Source organism: Schistocerca nitens, chromosome 1 (genome assembly GCF_023898315.1).
Source record: "Schistocerca nitens isolate TAMUIC-IGC-003100 chromosome 1, iqSchNite1.1, whole genome shotgun sequence".
NCBI classification, from domain to species: domain Eukaryota; kingdom Metazoa; phylum Arthropoda; class Insecta; order Orthoptera; family Acrididae; genus Schistocerca; species Schistocerca nitens.
The window spans coordinates 434,394,818-434,418,148 of record NC_064614.1 but is presented as its reverse complement, the minus strand read 5'-3'; the positions used below and the strand labels follow the sequence as shown (position 1 = coordinate 434,418,148).

The 23,331-nt window shown below is 45.6% G+C and overlaps 1 protein-coding gene across 1 annotated transcript in view; it reads right to left on the bottom strand.

Moving 5' to 3' along the window:
- LOC126252507 (probable G-protein coupled receptor Mth-like 1) overlaps positions 1 to 23,331 on the bottom strand; it is a 220,118-nt gene that overhangs the window by 140,615 nt on the left and 56,172 nt on the right. The window contains exon 2 of the mRNA XM_049953437.1: positions 4,836 to 5,062. Coding sequence (XP_049809394.1) covers positions 4,836 to 5,062 — 227 coding nt within the window. The remainder of the gene's footprint in view (positions 1 to 4,835; positions 5,063 to 23,331) is intronic.

The following is a 23,331-nucleotide window of genomic DNA, read 5'->3' as shown; positions in this document are numbered from 1 at the left end:
GCTTGTAGTTAGGTATTCAATTAAATGATTTGGCTATGAATGTCTCGAATGAGCGTCATGACTCCCCCATGGGCGGGAGTTCCGTCCTTGGAAGAAGGGTCAAAACATACTGAAGTGAAGTGAGGTCAAAGCGGTCTTAAGGGTTTAATTTGGTTTCTTGGAGGCTTAAAAGAACTGGGCAGTGCCATCACAATGGCATCTGTGAGTTGGCCCTGTGAGATCTTATGCCACAAATTTTGCAGTGGAGAACAGCCATATGATAGGAGATATTTCTCTTATAAGGGCAAGTACTTTAGTGGCTGATGAGTGCCAGATTTCTGCCGTGAACTAATGCAGGGTCCTTAGGCTGGAGGATCCCACCCACTATTTCTTCAAAGGTACCAGTAACCACCCTGGGTTGGTCAGCCGACTCCAGAGTGAAGAATTGGTTTGTGATTCGTATCAGTGAAATGGAGGTTGGCTGAACAGAGGTGTCATGTGATGTCACTGCTATAGAGAATCTCCGCGTTGAAGATGGGAAAGAACACTTGTCTTTGTTCGACTTCTTAGTACCGTAGCGTTTTTCAGATGTGGACCCAGATGTTTGCTGACTTGAGGTACACAAGAAGCCATCTTGGGAGCACTCCTTTTAAAATTTCCGTCCTTCTGGTTGTGGTACAAGTGAGATCACCGGTGTGGGCGAAGGATTTTTGGCATGTTGAGCAATTGTAGTGAGTGGAGGTGAAGATAGCAACTGTAGCACTGAACTGGATGTCACAAGTCTGAGTGGCCGTATCCTTCGTGGATCGTGACGTAGCAGCAATTATACTATAACTGCCAGATAGTGGTATGCAAGGATTTTGGCTGACTAACATTTTGAGAGCAACGTTGAGCAGTACCTTTTCCTTCACCTGGATCTCCTAAACGGTTCGCTCATCGAAGTACACAGGATATTTACAGGATGAAGTGGCATGGTTGCCAGTGCAGGTGATGCAGTGGGGAGAAGGTGGTGGGCAGTCTCACTTATGAACATCCTTGCCACAAGTTACACATTTGGCTGCCTTTCTACAGGACATGTGAGTATGGTTATAACGCTGAGATTGGTAACAACGCATTGGTATCTGTATTTAGGATCTGACGATGATTTCATAGCTCACCTTGATTTTCGACAGCAGCTCCTCTCGATAAAAGTTTAAGAAAAGGGTGTTGGTGGGCATTAATTCTGCATCAATCCTCTTCATAACCTGGTGGATTGTGGTTACACCGTGATCAGAGAGATAATATTTTTTTATCTCCCTTAGTCATATCATCAAGTGGCCGAGTGCATATGGCACCATGTGAAAAATTCAGTGTGCGATGAGCCTCTACATGAACAGGATATCTGTGGAGGACTGCAGCTTAAAGCAGTTTTTGACCATGAAGGACATTGTCAGTCTCCAGAAGCAAAGTTCCATTGTGTAAACGAGTGCGGGACTTTAATGGGCCTGCAAATGTATCTACACCATTCTGAATTACGAATGGGTTCACTGTATAAAAGTTCCGATCATCTCCTGTGTGTGACACCACGAGGTAACACGGTGCAACTGGAGGATTTGTCGTGTCTTTGGCCTCAGTCCATTTCCGTTATTAAAACGGAGGTTGCGTTGATGGAGTTTATGTACTCATAACAGGCGAATCCCCCCACGATTGCCAGTTTCTCCATTGGCGTGCTCCTTCTTTCTGCATTCCCCATCTGCAGATGGGAGCACACCCGCCTTAAGTGATTGTTCACATCTCAGGTCACACCTCCCCAGCTTGAGACAGAGGGACCAATTGGCAATTGAGAAGTAACAGCTCAGGTAGTAACCCCACCCTGGGTTCATCCTTTACCAGGGGGTTTGCTCGAGACCTATCAGTCGACTCACGTGCTGGGAGTTATGCATTACACAGTCGCTTTGTATGTGTTAAACACGTGAGCCGGCCTTCTGGCATGCATAAAAATGAAGAAAGACAAAAAAGGAGACCTCAAACGCCAAAGTGGAGGAAGGATCCTTTATTGTATGATTATATGATAGCGGAACAAACACTGGTAGCAGTTACTTCTGTAAAATATCTGGGAGTATGCGTGCGGAACGATTTGAAGTGGAATGATCATATAAAATTAATTGTTGGTAAGGTGGGTGCCAGGTTGAGATTCGTTGGGAGAGTGCTTAGAAAATGTAGTCCATCAACAAAGGAGGTGGCTTACAAAACACTCGTTCGACCTATACTTGAGTATTGCTCATCAGTGTGGGACCTGTACCAGGTCGGGTTGGCAGAGGAGATAGGGAAGATCCAAAGAAGAGCGGCGCGTTTCGTCACAGGGTTATTTGGTAAGCGTGATAGCTTTACGGAGATGTTTAGCAAACTCAAGTGGCAGACTCTGCAAGAGAGGCGCTCTGCATCGCGGTGTAGCTTGGTGTCCAGGTTTCGAGAGAGTGCGTTTCTGGATGAGGTATCGAATATATTGTTTCCCCTACTTATACCTCCGGAGGAGATCACGAATGTAAAATTAGAGAGATTCGAGCGCGCACGGAGGCTTTCCGGCAGTCGTTCTTCCCGCGAACCATACGCGACTGGAACAGGAAAGGGAGGTAGTGACAGTGGGTGGCTTGCGGAGTATCAATGTAGATGTAGATGTAGACAGGAGATGTCGAATCAGGAAAGAAGAGAATGACAAAAATGAAATCCACCTAAGTCTTCCGATCGTTTCACAACTTTTGGTTTCCCGATTGCACACCAGACTTCGTCCGCAAGGGAGGGGAGAAAGAATAGCAGGAGGATAGACATGTAGCACAGAAAAGGAAGAAGTACTGAAAGGGCAGGGGACCCGTATGTGTCAAGCACGTGCTCACAAGAGTGTTGTGAGTCCCCGGAGGAGGGTTGGTGGAGGGGGGCGCGGATTGAGGCGTGAATGAGAATCTGGATTGAGAAGGGAAGCATGCTAGGATAGTCCATGCAGTAATGCAAGGCCAGTGTGCCCAGTTGGTGTAGTGATTAGTGCATCTGCCTAATGAGTGGGAGACCCAGATTCGAATTCTATCCTTGGTACAAATTTTCATTAGTCGCTCCATTCTGCATATTATAGATGTTCGAGAAATGAAAGGGCCTCTGAAACTACACTACTGGCCATTAAAATTGCTACACCAAGAAGAAATACAGATGATAAACGGGTATTCATTTGACAAATATATTATACTAGAACTGACATATGATTACATTTTCGTGCAATTCGGCTCCATCGATCCTGAGAAATCAGTGCCCAGAACAACCACCTCTGACCGTAATAACGGCCTTGATACGCCTGGGCATTGAGTCAAACAGAGCTTGGATGGCGTGTACAGGTACAGCTGCCCATGCAGCTTCAACGCGATACCACAGTTCATCAAGAGTAGTGACTGGCGTATTGTGACGTGCCAGTTGCTCGGCCACCATTGACCAGGCCGGCCGGAGTGGCGGAGTGGTTCTAGGCGCTTCAGTTGGGAACCGCGCGACGGCTACGGTCGCAGGTTCGAATCCTGCGTCGGGCATGGATGTGTGTGATGTCCTTAGGTTAGTTAGGTTTAAGTAGTTCCAAGTTCTAGGGGACTGATGACCTCAGATGTTGAGTCCCATAGTGCTCAGAGCCATTTGAACCATTAGTGAGAGATCTGGAGAATCTGCTGGCCAGGGCAGCAGTCGAACAATTTCTGTATGTAGAAAGGCCTGTACAGGACCTGCAACATGCGGTCGTGCATTATCCTGCTGAAATGTAGGGTTTCACAGGGATCGAATGAAGGGTAGAGCCACGGGTCGTAACACATCTGAAATGTAACGTCCACCGTTCAAAGTGCCGTCAATGCGAATAAGAGGTGACCGAGACGTGTAACCAATTGCACCCCATACCATCACGCCGGGTGATACGCCAGTATGGCGATGACGAATACACGCTTCCAATGTGCGTTCACCGCGATGTCGCCAAACACGGATGCGACCATCATGATGCTGTAAACAGAACCTGGATTCATCCGAAAAAATGACGGTTTGCCATTCGTGCACCCAGGTTCGTCGTTGAGTACACCATCGCAGGCGCTCCTGTCTGTGATGCAGCGTCAAGGGTAACCGCAGCCCCGGTCTCCGAGCTGATAGTCCATGCTGCTGCAAACGTCGTCGAACTGTTCGCACAGATGGTTGTTGTCTTGCAAACGTCCCCATATGTTGACTCAGGGATCGAGACGTTGCTTCACGATCCGTTACAGCCGTGCAGATAAGATGCCTGTCATCTCGACTGCTAGTGATACGAGGCCGTTGGGATCCAGCACGGCGTTCCGTATTACCCTCCTTAACCCACCGATCCCATATTATGCTAACAGTCACTGGATCTCGACCAACGCGAGCAGCAGTGTCGCGACACGATGAACCTCAATCACGATAGGCTAGAATCCGACCTTTATCGAAGTCTTAAACGTGATGGTACGAATTTCTGCTCCTTACACGAGGCACCACAACAACGTTTCACCAGGTAACGCCGGTCAACTGCTGTTTGTGTATGAGAAATCGTTTGGAAACTTTCCTCATGTCAGCACGTTGTAGGTGTCACCAGCGGCGCCAACCTTGTCCTGTCGGTTAAATTTCGCGTCTGTAGCACTTCATCTTCGTGGTGTAGCAATTTCAATGGCCATTAGTGTACGTAGTTTCATTTGATCGACTGTGTTAGCGTCTGTGAAAGAAGGAACCCCAGCTATTTTAAACCTTTAGCAGTTCCAGATGTAGAGCAGGAAGCAGTAGCAGTGTAGGACAGGTTACGCGAGCACTCACCTGGTGCCCAGCTACCCTCTACTGGAGGCTTGGTGACCGACCTGCGCCCTTACCGAGGGGGTACAGCACGTAGCGGATGGCGTGCTCGCCGGCGCTGCCGGGCGCGCCGCCCGCGTAGCACAGCAATGGCAGCGCCACCGGCAGCTGGCGCAGCTGCGACCAGTAGGCGTCCACGCAGAAGTCGTCCGGCCCCAGCCACTCGCCGTCCCACAGCCGCAGCGAGCCGTTCGCGAACAGCTGGTACTCGTCGTCCACGTCCAGCATGTACCTGGCAACCAGAAGCGCTCCGTCACTCCAGTTCGTCTTCCTCCTCAAAGGAGACGTACAGGAGGTCGGCCGGGGTGGGATTGGGTTGGGCTGTTTTGGAGAAGGAGACCAGACAGCGAGGTCATCGGTCTCATCGGATTAGGGAGGGACGGGGAAGGAAGTCGGCCGTGTCCTTTGAAAGGAACCATCCCGGCATTTACCTGGAACGATTTAGGGAAATCACGGAAAACCTAAATCAGGATGGCCGGACGCGGGATTGAACCGTCGTCCGGCCGAAGTGGCCGAGCGGTTCTAGGCGCTACAGTCTGGAGCCGCGCGACCGCTACGATCGCTGGTTCGAATCCTGCCTCGGGCATGGATGTGTGTGATGTCCTTAGGTTAGTTAGGTTTAAGTAGTTCTAAGTTCTAGGGGACTGATGACCTCAGAAGTTAAGTCCCATAGTGCTCAGAGCCATTTGAACAATTTTTGAGACGTACAGGAATGCAGTTTTAAACTGCCTACTTAGAGACTGAAAAGGGCCCAATGGCGTTACGGGCACGCGATGCGGTAAGGCAAATGTAGAAGCAGAGCAGAGACGAGCAAGGAACCATTCTTCTAACAATAAACCAGCTGCAAAATGCGAAATTCACTGGCATAAGTGACTTTGCCAAGAAAGCAGATTGCTATTGAATTTACAATGAAATGAAATCCTTTAGCTGCTTATAGGCGTTGACATACGTCAACGGGGACAGATGAAAATGTGCGCCCCTATCTTGACTCGTACCCAGGATCTCCTGCTTACATGGCAAACGCTCTATCCATCTGAGCCACCGAGGACACAGAGGATAGCGCGACTGCAGAGATTTATCTCTAGCACGCCTCCCGCGAAACGCACATTCTCAACGTATTGTCCCGCATTACATTCGTAGTGTCCCCGCCCATTATACTCATTAGTCGCGGTGCGTTGCCGATTCCCGTAAGAGTTTTGACACTGTTTGTGCATTCGCACAGAAGAAGAAGACGGTCAAGTGTCCGGTGAGTCTTTTATATATATATATATATATATATATATATATATATATATATATATATATATATATATATGCTAAGATGTCGGACATGTCCCAAAGAACAGATACCATCGGTGACCATGCAATGGACGGGGGCACTACCACTGCAGTGCGGGACAATACGTTGAGAATGTGCGTTTCGCGGGAGGCGTGCCAGAGATAAATCCCTGCAGTCGCACTATCCTCTGTGTCCTCGGTGGCTCAGATGGATAGAGCGTTTGCCATGTAAGCAGGAGATCCTGGGTTCGAGTCACGGTAGGGGCACACATTTTCATCTGTCCCCGTTGACGTATGTCAACGCCTGTAAGCAGTTAAGGGATTCCATTTCTTGTAATTTCATTCGAACGAGCTGCATGGTGAACGATGGTATCTCTTCTTTCGGACATGTCCGAAAGAACAGATATCATCTTAGTAGATTGTTATTACCCTGCGTCTGCGGCGGAGATGCTTAGCTGTTTGTGTTAAACGGTATTGAGCATATATGGGGACTGGTTGAGGTATTGAAAAAAACAATAAGTAGGCAGTAAACTGAGGTCACAAAAGTCACGGGATACCTCCTTTTGCCCGGTGTAGTGCAGCAGTTCGACGTGTCATGGACTCAACAAGTCGTTGGAAGTCCCCTGCAGAAAAAAAGCTATGCTGCCTATACAGCCGTTCATAATTGAGGAAGTATTGCCGGTGCAGGATTTTGTGCCCGAACTGACCTATCGATTATGTCCCATAAATGTTCATGGGATTCACGTCGGGCAATATGGGTGGCCAAATCGTTCACTCGTCCTCAAGGTTCTTCAAACCAACTGTAAACAGTTGTCGTCCGATGACATAGGGCATTATCATCCATAAAAATTCCGTCTTTGTTTGGGGAACATCAAGTCCATGAATAGCTGAAGATGGTCTCCAAGCAGCCGAACACAAACATCTTTAGTCAATGGTGCGTTCAGTCTGTCCAGAGTACCTAGTCCATTGCAAGTAAACACAGCCCACCACCAACTTGCACAGTGCCTTGATAACTTGAGTCCATGGCTTCCTGGGGTCTGTCTCACGTTCCATACCATCAGCTCTTACCAACTGAAATCAGGATCCATCCAGCCAGGCCACGGTTTTCCAATCATCTAGGGTCCAACCGATAAGATTACGTGTACAGGAGAGGCACTGCAGAAGAATGTCATGCTGTCACTAAAGGCATCTCGTCAGTCGTCTGCTGCCAGAGCCCGTAAACGCCAAATTTCGCAACATTGTCCTGACGGATTCGTTCGTCACACGTAAGATACTGATTTCTGCTGTTATTTTAGGCAGTATTGCTTGTGCGTTAGCACTAACAACTCTAGCAAACGCGGCTGCTCTCAGTGAAGGCCGTCGACCACTGCCTTGACCATGGTTAGAGGTAATGGCTGAAATTTGGTAGTCTCGGCACACTCTTGACTTTGTGGATCTCAGAATATGTAATTCCCTAACGATTTCCGATATATAATGTCTCATGCATCTAGCTCCATCCTCCATTTCCCGTTGAAAGTCTTCATGCCCATCGCGCGGCCATGGTCACGTCTGAGACCTTTTCAAATCAATCACCTGAATACAAAAAAAATGACAGCTCTATCAAGGCACTTCCCTTTTATACCTGGAAAATGTGATACTACCACCATTGTGCATATTTGTATATCGCTATCTCATGACTTTTATGAATTTAGTGTTAGGTGTTCGACGTCAACACCTCATCACAGAACCTTATAGTTGGAGGCCTGCGCGCTCTGTCAAGCACACTGGACTCGCATTCGGGAGGAAGACGGTTCAATCCCGTCTCCGGCCATCCTGATTTAGGTTTTCCGTGATTTCCCTAAATCGTTTCAGGCAAATGCCGGGATGGTTCGTTTGAAAGGGCACGGCCGATTTCCTTCCCAATCCTTCCTTAACCCGAGCTTACGCTCCGTCTCTAATGACCTCGTTGTCGACGGGACGTTAAACACTAACCATCACCACCACAATCTGTCAAGCAGGATAGGCGACGATCTGTGGTACATAAGACGGCAGAGTACAATGCTGGTGCAAATACAACGTTTTTGAAGCGTACCGTTCAAAGCACATTGTCGAACTGGGGCTCCGCAGCAGGTAATCCCCAAGTGTTCCAACATCGATCCAACGATGTCGTCCGTTATGATTACTGTGTGCACGGGATAATCGAAATTTGAGTGTGGCTCAATGACTATGGTAGACTGGTCGAGTGACTCACGTTTCTTACTACACCAAGTCGGTGGCCGCGTCTGGACACGCCTTTATTCAGGCGTCCAGTTGATCTGAACTTGCACCACGCTACGGATGCAGGCCGGTGAGAGTAGAATTATGCCGTGGGCGACGTTCACCCGCGCTTCTATGGGACCTGTGGTAGTAATCGGAAACATCATGACAGCTTTTGGCTGGTTGGTTGGTCTGGAGAGTGAAGGGAGCAACCTACAGGGCCATCAGTCCCCATGACAGCTGCGGAGCATGTGAACATTATTGCAGACCACCTGCCTCTCTTCATGTCTTATGTCTTTCCCGGTGCTGATGCCGTCTTCCAGCGGGTTAAATGTCCTCGTCACAGTGCCAGAATTGTGCTACAGTAGTTTGAAGAGCATGATGTGAGCTCACGCGGATGCCTTGACCACCAAATTATTCCGTTCTAAGCCCGATGGAACGTAGATACGTTATGGGTGCCAGCTCCACATGCGTGACCTGTTCGTAGACATCTGGTGCCACATAATCCGGAAATCAATTTCAGTCCTCGGCACACTGAATAGAACCGCTACTGTATTACGTTGCAAAGGTAGATAATTAGAAAGAAAAAATAGATTTTTTAATTAGTCGATTTAATTATATGCTCAAATTAACAGGATTCTGTTTATTGAATCGACAGCTTCAACAATTCAGTTTCTCAGATCTTGAAGAGTAGCTGTCATAGGTGGGACAAAGACTGTCTCTTACTTATAGAAAAAAAACCGGAAGGTGTGAGTTCTGGTGATCTGGGAAGCCAAGAGCAACGAACAAGTGCTCGTCCACCTGTTCCAATCCAGTGTTATGGGATGGTGGTGTTAACATAATGCCAAATCTCAAGATGAAAGTGAGGCATGGCGCCGTCATGCATAAAAAATAAAATCATTTGAATCTTTCAAAAGCTGAGGAAGCAACCAGCTTCGCAGCATGTTCAGGTATGACATTCCAGTCACAGTTTCCTCCGCAAAAAAGAAAGGTCTGTAAACTTTCGTGACCAGAAACGGCACAAGAAACGTTCAGTTTCGATGAGTTTCTCATGTTCGGCGACGACGCCAGGGTTTTGTGACGCTCACATTCTTACATTCTGGCGGTTTACTTTATCAAACAGACAGCACCCAGATTCGTTCAAAAATATGAGTCGTTTGGAAAAAGTGTCCTCTGCCATAACATGAAGAACTGTAGTGCAAAATTCGTACCTTCTGTTATGGTCGTTAGGTCGCAATTGCTGCAGTAACTGCAACTTGTAAGGCCCTGTATGCAGGCGCCGTTTCAGAACTCGCCACATCCTTGTTTGAGGAAATTTAAGTTCGCGGCTTGTCCGTCTTAAGGACTTCCAATAGCTTCGCGTGAACGATTTCTGATACACTCGACATTTTCATCAGACGTGCGTGGCCGACCAGAGCGGCTCTTTCCATGTGCAATGAACTTCCAAAAACTTCGTTTGCCAGTCGTAAACCATCTTCTGCAGAGGCAGCTTGCTCAATCGACGGCGGAATGCACGTTGCACTTGAAGTATGGACTGACTTTGCGCAAATTTTAACACACAAAACAGTTTGTAATAATTGAACCTCTTCTTCTTGAATCAGCAAAAAGGGATCAATTATCTAATAAAATAAACCAAGTGATAAAACACCTTGAAGACTGATTACATCGAAACACTATGAAAGTAAGCACTCAGAAAATCTACTGTCAAATATTTTCTTTAGGTCACTCTCATCCAAAAGAAACTCTAAAAACTGTAGGGGGAGATATACATCAGAATGACCACCCTAAATATTTAGGAGTATACTGGGTCAAACATTAAATTGGCAGAGCCACATAAATAAAACTGCTGAGAAAGCAAAAAACTGACTCAGCGTACTGAAGAGAATAGCTGGTAGTAAATGAGGAGGTTCAAGGACGGTGCTCAACAAATGTTCAAAACCTAACCAGACCAGGTTTAACATGTGGTGTCGAAGCACTTGTCAGGCTACTGCCAGAAGTATCAACAGGTCAGAAGAAGTCCGCAACCAAGCAGTAAGCATTTTAACAGGTGGAGTAAAATCAACACCATTAGCACCAATAAGAGTTCTAAATTGATTAGAATCTATGCAAGTAAGTATTCATATGATAGCCCTGCTTCAGTATGAGAAACTGATTCGTCTATCCAATTATGTTAAATGGAAAAAATGTCAAGCTTCATCTAACAATTATGGAAAGTCCAGGATGGAATAATGACATATTATGAAAACAATAGTTGCTGTTCATCATACAGCCGAGGTGCTGAGTCTCAGACATGCACAACAATGAGACGGTCAAACAAGTAAGCTTTCGGCCAAAACGGCCTTCGTCCGAATTAGATAATATACACTCTGATGCAAACTCAGCTCACACACGCATGACTAGTCTCTGGCTGCCAAGGCTGGACTCTGGCCTCGGCAGCCGGAAACCGTGGTCATGTGTCTGTGAGTTGGGTTTGCATCAGTGTGTATGTTATCTAATTCCGATGAAGGTCGTTTTGGCCGAAAGCTTACTTGTTTGACGGTCTCTTTGTTGCGCCTATCTGAAACTCAGCACCCCCGCTATATGATAACAACTATTCTTTTAGTAACTCATGTAACAATAATAGTAGACAGTTGAAAACGAACTGGCTTCATCCAAAAATTAGAAGATATAAGTTCACAATGTCATCGCCGGAAGAAGAAGCTGAAAAATTTATTTTCCCTCTATTTCCGATTCTACTTCCTCAGTTGAAACACTAGCTAGACATAATGGATTATAAAAGAAAGAAAGCAAATAAATTAATAATGAGAGCTACTCTACTGGGAAAAATAGAGCTGAGATACCTTGAAGATTAGTGGCACATCTACACAGATGGTCCATTAATAGAAAAGAAGAAAACTTTGGCGTAGGTACACACATCAAAAAAGTTTTGCATCACCTTGGTTCCGAGATTTCCGTAACCTGTACAGAAAATTGGAATAGAGATCAACATAAACATCATTTACATCCTTTTTATTGCTCATGAAAACCACGCATTGCATGTTGTACCACCATACAGCGAGACTTTCGGAGGTGTTGGTCAAGATTGCTGTACACACTGGTACCTCTAATACCCAGTAGTACGTCCTCTTGCATTGAAGCATGCCTGTATTCGTCGCGGCATGCTATCCACAAGTTCATCAAAGCACTGTTGGTCCAGACTGTCCCACTCCTCAACGGCGTTTCGTCGTAGATCCCTCAGAGTGGTTGGTGGGTCACAAAGTCCATAAACAGCCCTTTTCAATCTATCCGAGGCATGTTAGATAGGATTCATGTCTGGAGAACATGCTGGCCACTCTAGTCGAGCGATGTCGTTATCCTGAAGGAAGTCATTCACAAGCTGTGCCCGGTGGGTGCGCGAATTGTCGTCCACAAAGACGAATGCCTCGCCAATATGCTGCTGATATGGTTGCACTATCGTTCAGAGGATGGCATTCACGTATCGTACAGCCGTTACGGCGCCTTCCAAGACCACCAGCGGCGTACGCTGGCCCCACACAATGCCACCCCAAAACAGCAGGGAACCTCCACCTTGCTGCACTCGCTGAACAATGTGTGTAAGGCGTTCAGTCTGACCGGGTTGCCTCCAAATACGTCTCCGACGATTGTCTGGTTGAAGACATATTCGCCACTCATCGGCGAAGAGAACGTGATGCCAATCCTGAGCGGTCCATTCGGTATGTTGTTGGGCCCATCTGTACCGCGCTGCAATGATTGACGTTGGGAGTGAAGTTGCGTATCATGCAGCCTATTGCACACAGTTTGAGTCGCAACACGACGTCCTGTGGCTGCACAAAAAGCGTTATTCAGCATGGTGTTGTTGCTGTCAGAACTCCTCCGAGCGAGGCATGTGATCGACAGTTCCTATCCCTCTCTCTATCTCCTCCATGTCCGAACAACATCGCTTTGGTTCACTCCGAGACGCCTGAACACTTCCCTTATTGAGAGCCCTTCCTGGCACAAAGTAACATTGCGGACGCGATCGAAACGCGGTATTGACCGTCTAGGCATGGTTGGACTACAGACAACACGAGCCGTGTACCTACTTCCTGGTGGAATGACTGGAAGTGATCAACTGTCAGACCCCCTCCGTCTAATAGGCGGTGTTCATGCATGGTTCTTTACATGTTTGGGCGGGTTTAGTGACATCTCTGAACAGTCAAAGGGACTGTGTCTGTGATACAATATCCAGTCAAGGTTTATCTCCAGGTGTTCTGGGAACTGGGGTAATGCAAAAATTTTCTGATGTGCGTATATACATCAAATTTCTCTCTTTGTATCAAACTTTAGGGGCACACCTCTAAAATTTTGGAGCTTAAGCTTTAACCACAAAAACTGCAACAAATCAGCTAAGCAACCATTTCCACACTTTCAACAAACCAGTTATATTTTGAGATTGCAGAGCAGCAATATCGGCAGTTAGCAATACACAAGAATCAAAGATTTTGTAAATTAAAGAAGACCAAGAAATAATTAAATGTCTTCAAAAAGACAATTGCGGTTCAGTGGATATCATATCACTGTGACTTAGATGGTAATGAAAAAGCAGATTTTCCACCCAAAAAGGATACAAAAACTGAACAGTCTGGGGAAGGTAAAACGCATTTTGCAGTGGAATACATTATTAACAATAAATTTCAAGAATAATTGAAACAATCTAATGAAATTTCATGTGAGGGAAAGATCTGGTAATCGGCAGTTCTTGTGAATGGAGGAGACAAACAGTAGCCGTACTCCACTTGACTACTGGACATGACTGGCCGCCCATCCTGCCATCTCCAGAATGCGTTGCAAGTCGCAAGATTTGCCCAATCATGAATATAGAATATTAAAAAGAGTGTACAAAATTTAGTGATTATAATTCGGACTTAACAACGTTGTATTCGGAACCAAGAAGGCGAATAACAATAAGTGCCAGAACACATTATCAATATTCAACTTCCTTGTTTGCCCACTGATTTGGTTAATATTAGAGTCAAAGTTCGTTTCCAAGAAACACCTTCAGAAATCCCCCTATGATCGGAATAGGCAGTTACAAATTTATGTCAGAACAAGTCACATGGAAGACTTCCTGGCTCGTGTTGACAGTAAGCAGTGGACGTGTACAAGGAAAGTTTTCCACATTCGCTGGACGACATTCGCCACGTAGCACTGCCAACAAAGCCTGGAGGAAGTGCACGGTTTTCTAAGTTACGACCCTTTCATTTCTTTCACTTGTGAAACTTTTCATGACTTCTGTGATCAACGCGCTTCTTTTAGAAGAAATGTATATATGAAATCCATGTAATATGATCACTTTACGTATGAATTTAGTTTTATTTTGCAGCAGTTTGCGTTTTTCAGCTACAGGAAAGTATTGATAGTACTAAATTTGTACGTTTGCATGTAATATTCTACGCAATTTAAAAGTCTTTCAGCGATATACATATATATGATTTGATTTTTTTCGCCCTCGTTATAACATTTTTTATATACACTGGTGTGCAAAACTTAAGAACGAAAGTAACTTTCGCATTATGTGCCACAGCCAAGCAACATAGCTAGGTGATACTTGAATCGTACATAGAAAGACCCGCCACGGTATTGTGCAGAAGGAAACTTAAAGAAATGCTGATCGTAATATCGTATGGAGATGGCTCTGAGCACTATGAGACTTAACTTCTGAGGTCATCAGTCCCCTAGAACTGAGAAATACTTAAACCTAACTAACCTAAGGACATCACACGTATCCATGCCCGAGGCAGGATTCGGACCTGCGACCGTAGCGGTCGCGCGGTTCCAGACTGATGCGCCTAGAACCGTTCGGCCACATCGGCCGGCATCGTATGGAGAGAGGTGGGAATAAGCACCCAGGAACATTGTCGACTACTATCATGTTGGTGGTCAAAGCGTTATGGTGTGTGTATGTGTATTTGTGTGTGTGTGTGGGGGGGGGGGGGGGGCATGATGTTGCATGGGCGCGCTGACCTCCAACTCTCTTTGACGACTGCACACTCAACAGTCAACGTTATTATGACACTGTACTCCTTCCTCATGTGCGCCTTTTCATGGATGCACTCAGCTGAGACGTCATTTTTATGGACGACAATGCGCGACCGCTTTGAACTGCGCCGTTGAAGCAGCTCTTGGAATGAGGAGACAGTCGGCGAATGAAATGGTCTGTCCGCTCTCCCGGTTTAAATCCCATCGAGCACGCATAGGATGCATTGGGGAGGTGTACTGCAGCATGTCCACCCAGCAGTTGTCAAAAGCGCAGGTGTAGGAATGGAACGTCCTATCAGAATACCTACAATACTTACAAAATTTGCGGCAAACAAGGGAGCCCATTGCAAAGCAAGCATTGTCGTTCGCGATTATCACACAACCTGTTAACTATCACGTCCCAGCTATTGTGATGTCCAGGTTGCGATTCGGAAGTACCAGGATCAAGAAAATGACATGGAAGGACCAGGCCCCTTTAACTGACGTCATTTGTCTTTTTCACAACAAATATTCATTTTTCAGACTAACCACAGGTACCCTTTTAGGAAAAACAGGTAGGAAAATTCAAAATTAATTTGCCATGATAAATTTACACACTGTAAAAGTGTTCAAGATGGTGAATAACAGTTACTGTGTAAGGTGTCAGGAAAATCCATCACCTTCCATGAAAACCCTGACATGATAAGCAAATCCAGTAGTACGTCACGTAGCTCCGAATAAATCATGACATTAAATTAACGAAAGTAATACGAGTAACGAGTGAGCAAATGGAATACCACAGACTAACACAAGAATGCCTAAATGCATGTCATACCTTCCCACCGTGAGACAGACGCAGTTCCGAGGGGAGAAACGAGAACAGAAGCCGAGAGCAGAACCGTGTTAAGCTAGAAGGCCCTACGCTAAGGGACGGACACCCACGTCGCCAGCTAACCACCAGGACCACCCCCCAGCCCATGTTAAAAGCTAGAGCCCTCCAGAAGAACAGTATAGATCTTACGATAACACAAAAAGGGCCACACCAGCCGCAAGTTTTAGCGTGAGACTTTTTCGCGTCTCTGTAACGTTGCAAACGTTAAAAACATTGCCCCACCACGAAAAGTAACCGCCAGTACTACCCCCCAGCCCATGTGAAAAGATAGAACCATCCAGAAGAACAGTATAGATCTTACGATAACGCTAAAAGGCCCACACCAGCTGCAAGTTTTAGCGTGAGACTTTTTCGCGTCTCTGTTACGTTGGAAACTTTAAAAACATTGCCCCACCACGAAAAGTATAACGTTTCTCATTGGATAGACAGAATTTTTGTAGGCGGAGCTTAAGGTTAACATTGAGACCCTGATTGGTCAGATGAAAACACAGCCAAATAGTTTTTTTTAAACCAACTTTGGTAAATTGTAGTAAGGAGAAGTTAGAAAAGAGTTGCTTCCCAGACGGCGAGGTGAGCGGAGCTGTGCTGCCCGCCGCCCCCTGACGAACACCAACAAGGTAATGAACGCACGCAATGCCGCATTTTTGAGCGCATAAAGCTTCACTCAGAACTGCAGAAGTCTCATCTGTTACATCCCCTTTTTACGTAATACTAGTGTCGATCGTCAATTGAAGCTCATAGTATTCACATTTCCTACGTTAGGTAGAATCTGAAACTCGATGATTTTTCTGTTATATAATTATTGAGAAGCCACATCAGCCACTGTAATTTACGACAAGTTAGATAAGTAATTAAAAAGATAATTGAGGGTCACTGTAGACCATTTTGATAGTTTTCTCTTTTGTGAAACTTAATTTAAACCTAGATTATAGATGTGATATGGCATAGGTCATCCTTAGATCCATTGTAGAACTTGGAAACCCACTCAGGGAATATTCGTTCACATTTTTGTTGAACGTAGTTGGTTTTTATCATCTTGTATTAAAATATTTCCTTTTATCAATAGTGCAATTTATAAACAATGTTTTGTGAGTAGAATAAAATTTCCAATGGTAAACTTACCTGCTTTTTCGACGTTATTTTACCAGCTAACTAAAAATAGGAAAGCCTTGAACCCCTTCCACTAAATTTAGTTAGTATTAAGATTCTTTTACAGGGAGTGCAGTGGAGCTGACGCTGAAGGCATTAAGTGTTTGGTTCTATCATCGCTAGTCTCACTGAACTCTTCCGAACTATACATGTCATGTGTGGTCTGGCGTCTCCTTACCAGCAACAGGTCCCAGGTTCAAACTAGTCAGTTCCCTAAAAAACACGCTCAGAGCGTCGTTGCGCGAAAGTGGTAGGGAGACACGACTTAGAACAACAGACATCACGCAGAATGTTAGAACTGAATCACAATAATACTCTTTTGAAAGTCTTAAAAAAGATGCAAGAAGGTAAGACTAAGAATGCTGACACTTAAAAAATTTTATTTTTAAAAAATTAAATAAACCAGAAAAATAATTAAAACTAAGCTCTAGATAAATATCTGCAAGCGAGCTTATACTATGACATTAGGGAGGCACCCCAAAAGATATATATTAACTGGTTAACAAGATATAACAGTTCGCCTTTGTGACTTACCCATAGGATTTACATCAAATAATTTAAAATAAACTTTAGAAGAAAGTTGAATATGTATTGAACAAACAGTAACATTAAAGGGGAAAATTTCTTGTGCAAAGCCAATTAATCAGATAAATGCCTCTTGTCAGACAGCAAAATCTCATTTACAGTGTGTGAAAAAAACGGTTCCTGGAGATTTACTATGACCGTGAATTTGTAATCGGAAAATGTTTAAAGAAAAACTACGCGAAGTAAATTAATATTGTATATACCCCAAGAACCCGTTTTATCTCCGGAAACTTCAAAAGCAGGCCTCTAAATGAGAAGTTTCCGAATACTAATAAAATTCTGAGATAGTGAAAATACACTCCTGGAAATTGAAATAAGAACACCGTGAATTCATTGTCCCAGGAAGGGGAAACTTTATTGACACATTCCTGGGGTCAGATACATCACATGATCACACTGACAGAACCACAGGCACATAGACACAGGCAACAGAGCATGCACAATGTCGGCACTAGTACAGTGTATATCCACCTTTCGCAGCAATGCAGGCTGCTATTCTCCCATGGAGACGATCGTAGAGATGCTGGATGTAGTCCTGTGGAACGGCTTGCCATGCCATTTCCACCTGGCGCCTCAGTTGGACCAGCGTTCGTGCTGGACGTGCAGACCGCGTGAGACGACGCTTCATCCAGTCCCAAACATGCTCAATGGGGGACAGATCCGGAGATCTTGCTGGCCAGGGTAGTTGACTTACACCTTCTAGAGCACGTTGGGTGGCACGGGATACATGCGGATGTGCATTGTCCTGTTGGAACAGCAAGTTCCCTTGCCGGTCTAGGAATGGTAGAACGATGGGTTCGATGACGCTTTGGATGTACCGTGCACTATTCAGTGTCCCCTCGACGATCACCAGTGGTGTACGGCCAGTGTAGGAGATCGCTCCCCACACCATGATGCCGGGTGTTGGCCCTGTGTGCCTCGGTCGTATGCAGTCCTGATTGTGGCGCTCACCTGCACGGCGCCAAACACGCATACGACCATCACTGGCACCAAGGCAGAAGCGACTCTCATCGCTGAAGACGACACGTCTCCATTCGTCCCTCCATTCACGCCTGTCGCGACACCACTGGAGGCGGGCTGCACGATGTTGGGGCGTGAGCGGAAGACGGCCTAACGGTGTGCGGGACCGTAGCCCAGCTTCATGGAGACGGTTGCGAATGGTCCTCGCCGATACCCCAGGAGCAACAGTGTCCCTAATTTGCTGGGAAGTGGCGGTGCGGTCCCCTACGGCACTGCGTAGGATCCTACGGTCTTGGCGTGCATCCGTGCGTCGCTGCGGTCCGGTCCCAGGTCGACGGGCACGTGCACCTTCCGCCGACCACTGGCGACAACATCGATGTACTGTGGAGACCTCACGCCCCACGTGTTGAGCAATTCGGCGGTACGTCCACCCGGCCTCCCGCATGCCCACTATACGCCCTCGCTCAAAGTCCGTCAACTGCACATACGGTTCACGTCCACGCTGTCGCGGCATGCTACCAGTGTTAAAGACTGCGATGGAGCTCCGTATGCCACAGCAAACTGGCTGACACTGACGGCGGCGGTGCACAAATGCTGCGCAGCTAGCGCCATTCGACGGCCAACACCGCGGTTCCTGGTGTGTCCGCTGTGCCGTGCGTGTGATCATTGCTTGTACAGCCCTCTCGCAGTGTCCGGAGCAAGTATGGTGGGTCTGACACACCGGTGTCAATGTGTTCTTTTTTCCATTTCCAGGAGTGTAGTTTAGCGCACTGAAGTTAATTTGACAAATAAGGACACAGTATACTATAATTTTGCTTACCAGTAACAGTTGAACTCAGAATGGAAGTAAGACGTTAAGTGGCATGTAAATAAAATTCGCGTACTTTGAAAGCTGTTAGACTGAAAGTTCCCTCTAATACACTAACTGGAACCAATGACGAATAAGCTACTTCTTTGTAATTGGTAGCTGTAAGTAACTTCAGTGACGGATGCCTCAACTTACACGTCTGGCAACATTTCATAGTACAAACGACTGTATATACACGTCGAAGCACATCCCTCCAAAAGACACACACAAAGCATGCAACGACTAATACAAATACACTGAAAAGTAAAAACAAATAAAGGACGGCAATAACTACTTTTAGTGGTGGGATCAACAATCACTGAATGTGAATAGTCTGTACAATACACTACACTTATTTACGGAGAGATTGGTTGGGAATGGACCAAACTGTAAGGTAATCGGTCCCGTCGCGTATAAAACGTAAAACTAAGTTAGCCGATGAGGCGTTGTCAGCTGAAATTAACGGCAACGAGTTCGGTAACTGAAGAGTCCGTCGCAGGGCAGGCAAAGAGGGACAGCTCACCAAGATATGGGCCACTGTCAGCCGGGCGCCGCACCGACATTGAGGTGAGTCGTCGCGGTGCAGGAGGTAGCCGTGCGTCACCCAAGCGTGGACAGTGCGGAGCCGACAAAGAACCACAGAGTCCCTGCGAGAGGCCCGCGCGGAGGCCTTCCACACATTCGAGGTCTCCTTAATGGCTCACAGTTTGTTGTGCGTCCTGAGATTATGCCATTCCGTCTCCCAAGCCGCGAAAGCTTGCGACGTACTACTGAACGCAGGTCAGTTGCAGAGAAGCCAATCTCCATACGCGGTTTCCGCATAGCCTCTTTGGCCAGCCTTTCGGCTGCCTGGGATTCAGACGTGACCTGCGGTCTAGACAAAAACCACTGAACGAGTGGACCGTTCCGGGGCATAGGTGGACTCTTGGATGGTCGCTACCAAAGGATGATGGAGGTATGTAGCGGGACTTTGAATTTCGCCGCGCTACACTCGTTCCCCGCAGCGGTATGAGCGCTCGATGGCAGAGAAACTACTAATATTGTAGCTTTTTTTTTGTTTTCTATTCGTTTCTTAATTGTCTCTTGATAGCCGAAGCTGAAGGCAGACGTGATCTGATGAAGACGTTAAAAAACTTATTAGCTAGTCTTGATCTGATTTTAATGTGTAGACATGTTGTGGAAGTTGTTAAGAAATTCGGAGGATGGAAGTAGCCAAGTAAATTAAATGGCATACAGTATCAAGATGATTTTAATTGGTATAAATTAGTGATTCCTGGACTATTGCAAGATTTCGGAGCAGACTTCTCACGCAGAAATGAAGGAGATTTTTGAAGACCTGGACGCCGCCCGAAAGAAGAAAAGTTAACCTGGTAAAGGATGATCTCTCATCTACGCCACTTCCCCCTGTCAGTTACATTCTGTTATTCTCTGTTTCTTTTCAATAATTTTTGTAGTGGAAATTGGTTTAACTTTTGCTCAAAAACGCCACAAGGACCACCCCAACTATAGCTTTTCTGTAATACGAAGTCCGATTTGCATTTCATTCTTTCCTTTTTGCACGGTCATTTACGATTTTAAAACCCCCTTTTTATTCACCATTTCTTCCCACATTTTCAACCTTTTTTCCTTTTCTTTTATTCTCTCTTTTTTTTATTAACCACTACAGGTAGCACTGGTCGATAGCTTGTAAGCTGCTCAAGGAGTCAGTGCACAGAAGAACCGACTCCGCAGGGCATGAACGGATGTGCTCAAGAACCACCAGCTCGGCAGTGGAAACACTGCAGCCATCGGGCAAGGAATGCTGCTCAATATGTCCTCCATGGACATACGCAAAGCCGACGTGACCATCAGCCATCGAGCTGTCGCTGTAAACCACTTCATGGCCTCGGTACATGTCAAGAATCGAGAGGAAGTGGCAGCCGAGAGCCGTGGGGTTAACTGAGTCCTTAGAGCCATGTGAAAGGTCCAGTCGAAGCCGCGGCCTAGGTGTACACCATGGAGGTGTACGTGAACGGACCTCAAGTACAGGTGGTAAAGGCAAGGACACCAGTTCCGAAAGAAGGGATCGGACACGAACTGTAATTGTAAGCCCTGACCTGGGCTGCCGATGCGGGAGATGAACCGCCGTTGGTGGGAAAAGGAGATGGTAATTCTGATGCGCAGGGGAACTACGAACGTGTGCAACGTAATTGGCCAGCAGTTGTGCACGCCTAGCCTGCAATGGAGGGACCATACCGTCCCCAGCGAAATACTAATAAAAGACTTAAAAACAGTATTTATAAAGAATAGACATGTAAAAATTGAATAATAAGTGGACACTAGCCGCTCAGGCGAACATGTATTTTTCTCATGTATCCGTATTATAATAATTTCTCCCTGTAAGTTTCGAGGGCAAAGAAATATAAAGATGCACTCGGAACAAAATGATCTAAAGAGACGACAAGATGCGCTCTTTTGTTAATTTTTTAGCCGTCTTCACTTCTTCTCTTGTCTTGGTTGCGTGTAGACGGACATCTTGCGAGTGCTGGCAAATGTAAGCATATTTGTACTAATTAAGCAGATAATATATTGATTTAATATTATTGTTCACTTTTAATTTGTATGAGGTGATCCCGATTTCACGTCCGCCTTCCTTGAATTAACTTGCATTCGAGCAATTTACAGTGCAACAATGGCAGCGGCCGATGCAGCCAAAGATGCCATTACGTGGCGATATTAACTTATGGAAATTAGCGGAAACGAAAAACTTGCCCACTATTAACATAATATATATTTTTCTCCACAGCCGCCTAACGTTGCAGAAAATACGTAGCTTTAAGATTCTTCTTTTCAGTACAACAGCCGAGAGCCAAAGCCAGGACTCCGACTACAATGCAATGGTTAACGGAGGTAAGAAAAAAATACACTCGCGCGTGTGTGGGCCGCAGTTGCAATTAATAATTAAAGATTTTTTGCTTTAGAGTGAACTGACTAGCCGAGGAAATTAATATGAAAAGTTTATTCCATTGTACAACTTATATGTTCATGTTTTAAGATAAGATTCGGCGAGTCTTACTGTCTTAATGTAACAGATAATTTCCACTGAAGATTAATATTGTTAAAAAAGCGACAAATTCACAAAATTATTTAATTGTAAATCAAAATTGAATGAAATATCATCTTGATTAAGGCCCACCACGTAAGTCGGCAACAACCACCATTACCAATCAATTTGTGTAGTAAATAAGAAATTAAATTACGACGGCCGACGTACGCGAGATTGGCGCCCAACGTGGGCCCCAACAAAAAAAAGAGAGATTTATTAATATGATACTTACTATTTTAATGAATATAATTACGTATGTGTCTAATTGTTGTAAAATATTAATGCCTATATGAATTCTTTTACATCTACAACAACAAAACCACACCCTTAGAAGAACTGGAGAAGAAAATGTGTAGATTACGTGAAAGAGAAATAACAAAGGTAAGGCCTATTGTGCAAGCATCCTCTGTAACTCTGTGCGTAATATCGAACCCATATGCACATGAGATACCTTCGGCGCAAAAAAAAAAAAAAAAAAAAAAAAAGGTAAGTAGAGTGCAAATTAAATTTTGTGTATTTGTGTATTTATGTGTTTATTTTTGTAGGGGATAATTATTCGTGTGTGTGTGTGTGTGTGTGTGTGTGTGTGTGTGTGTGTGTGTGTGTATGTATGTGTGTGTGTGTGTGTCCGAGTTAAGGATTTGTCAGTGGCTTAAAGTGAATTTACTATGGGAAAAATAGGATAACTAGAGGCTGGCTCTGAGCACTATGGGACTTAATATCTGTGGTCATCAGTCCCCTAGAACTTAGAATGTCCGCAGCTCGTGGTCGTGCGGTAGCATTCTCGCTTCCCACGTCCGGGTTCCCGGGTTCGATTCCCGGCGGGGTCAGGGATTTTCTCTGCCTCGTGATGGCTGGGTGTTGTGTGATGTCCTTAGTGTTGTGACTTGGCAAGACAGCCAAGCCACTATGAGGTGAAGCCGAAAGGCACGCGTTAAAGCTCACGCAGGCTGGCGTGAGGTCTGGAAAATGACAAGGTCTTTATAGTAGCAAAAATAGTACGTAGCTTCTGGAATACTTAACTTTAATCCATAATTGGTGAACATCAGTCTGACGGTACATGCATCACAAGATAAATAGCAAATGATAATGGCGACTTGCTAGGTCGTAGCAAATGACGTAGCTGAAGGCTATGCTAACTATAGTCTCGGCAAATGAGAGCGTATTTTGTCAGTGAACCATCGCTAGCAAAGTCGGCTGTACAATTGGGACGAGTGCTAGGAAATCTCTCTAGACCTGCCGTGTGGCGGCGCTCGGTCTGCAATCACTGATAGTGGCGACACGCGGGTCCGCCGTATACTAGCGGACCGCGGCCGATTTCAAGGCTACCACCTAGCAAGTGTGGTGTCTGGCGGTGACACCACACGTAGGTTAGTTAGGTTTAAGTAGTTCTAAGTTCTAGGGGACTGATGACCATAGATGTTAAGTCCCATAGCGCTCAGAGTCATTTTGAACTTAGAACTACTTAAACCT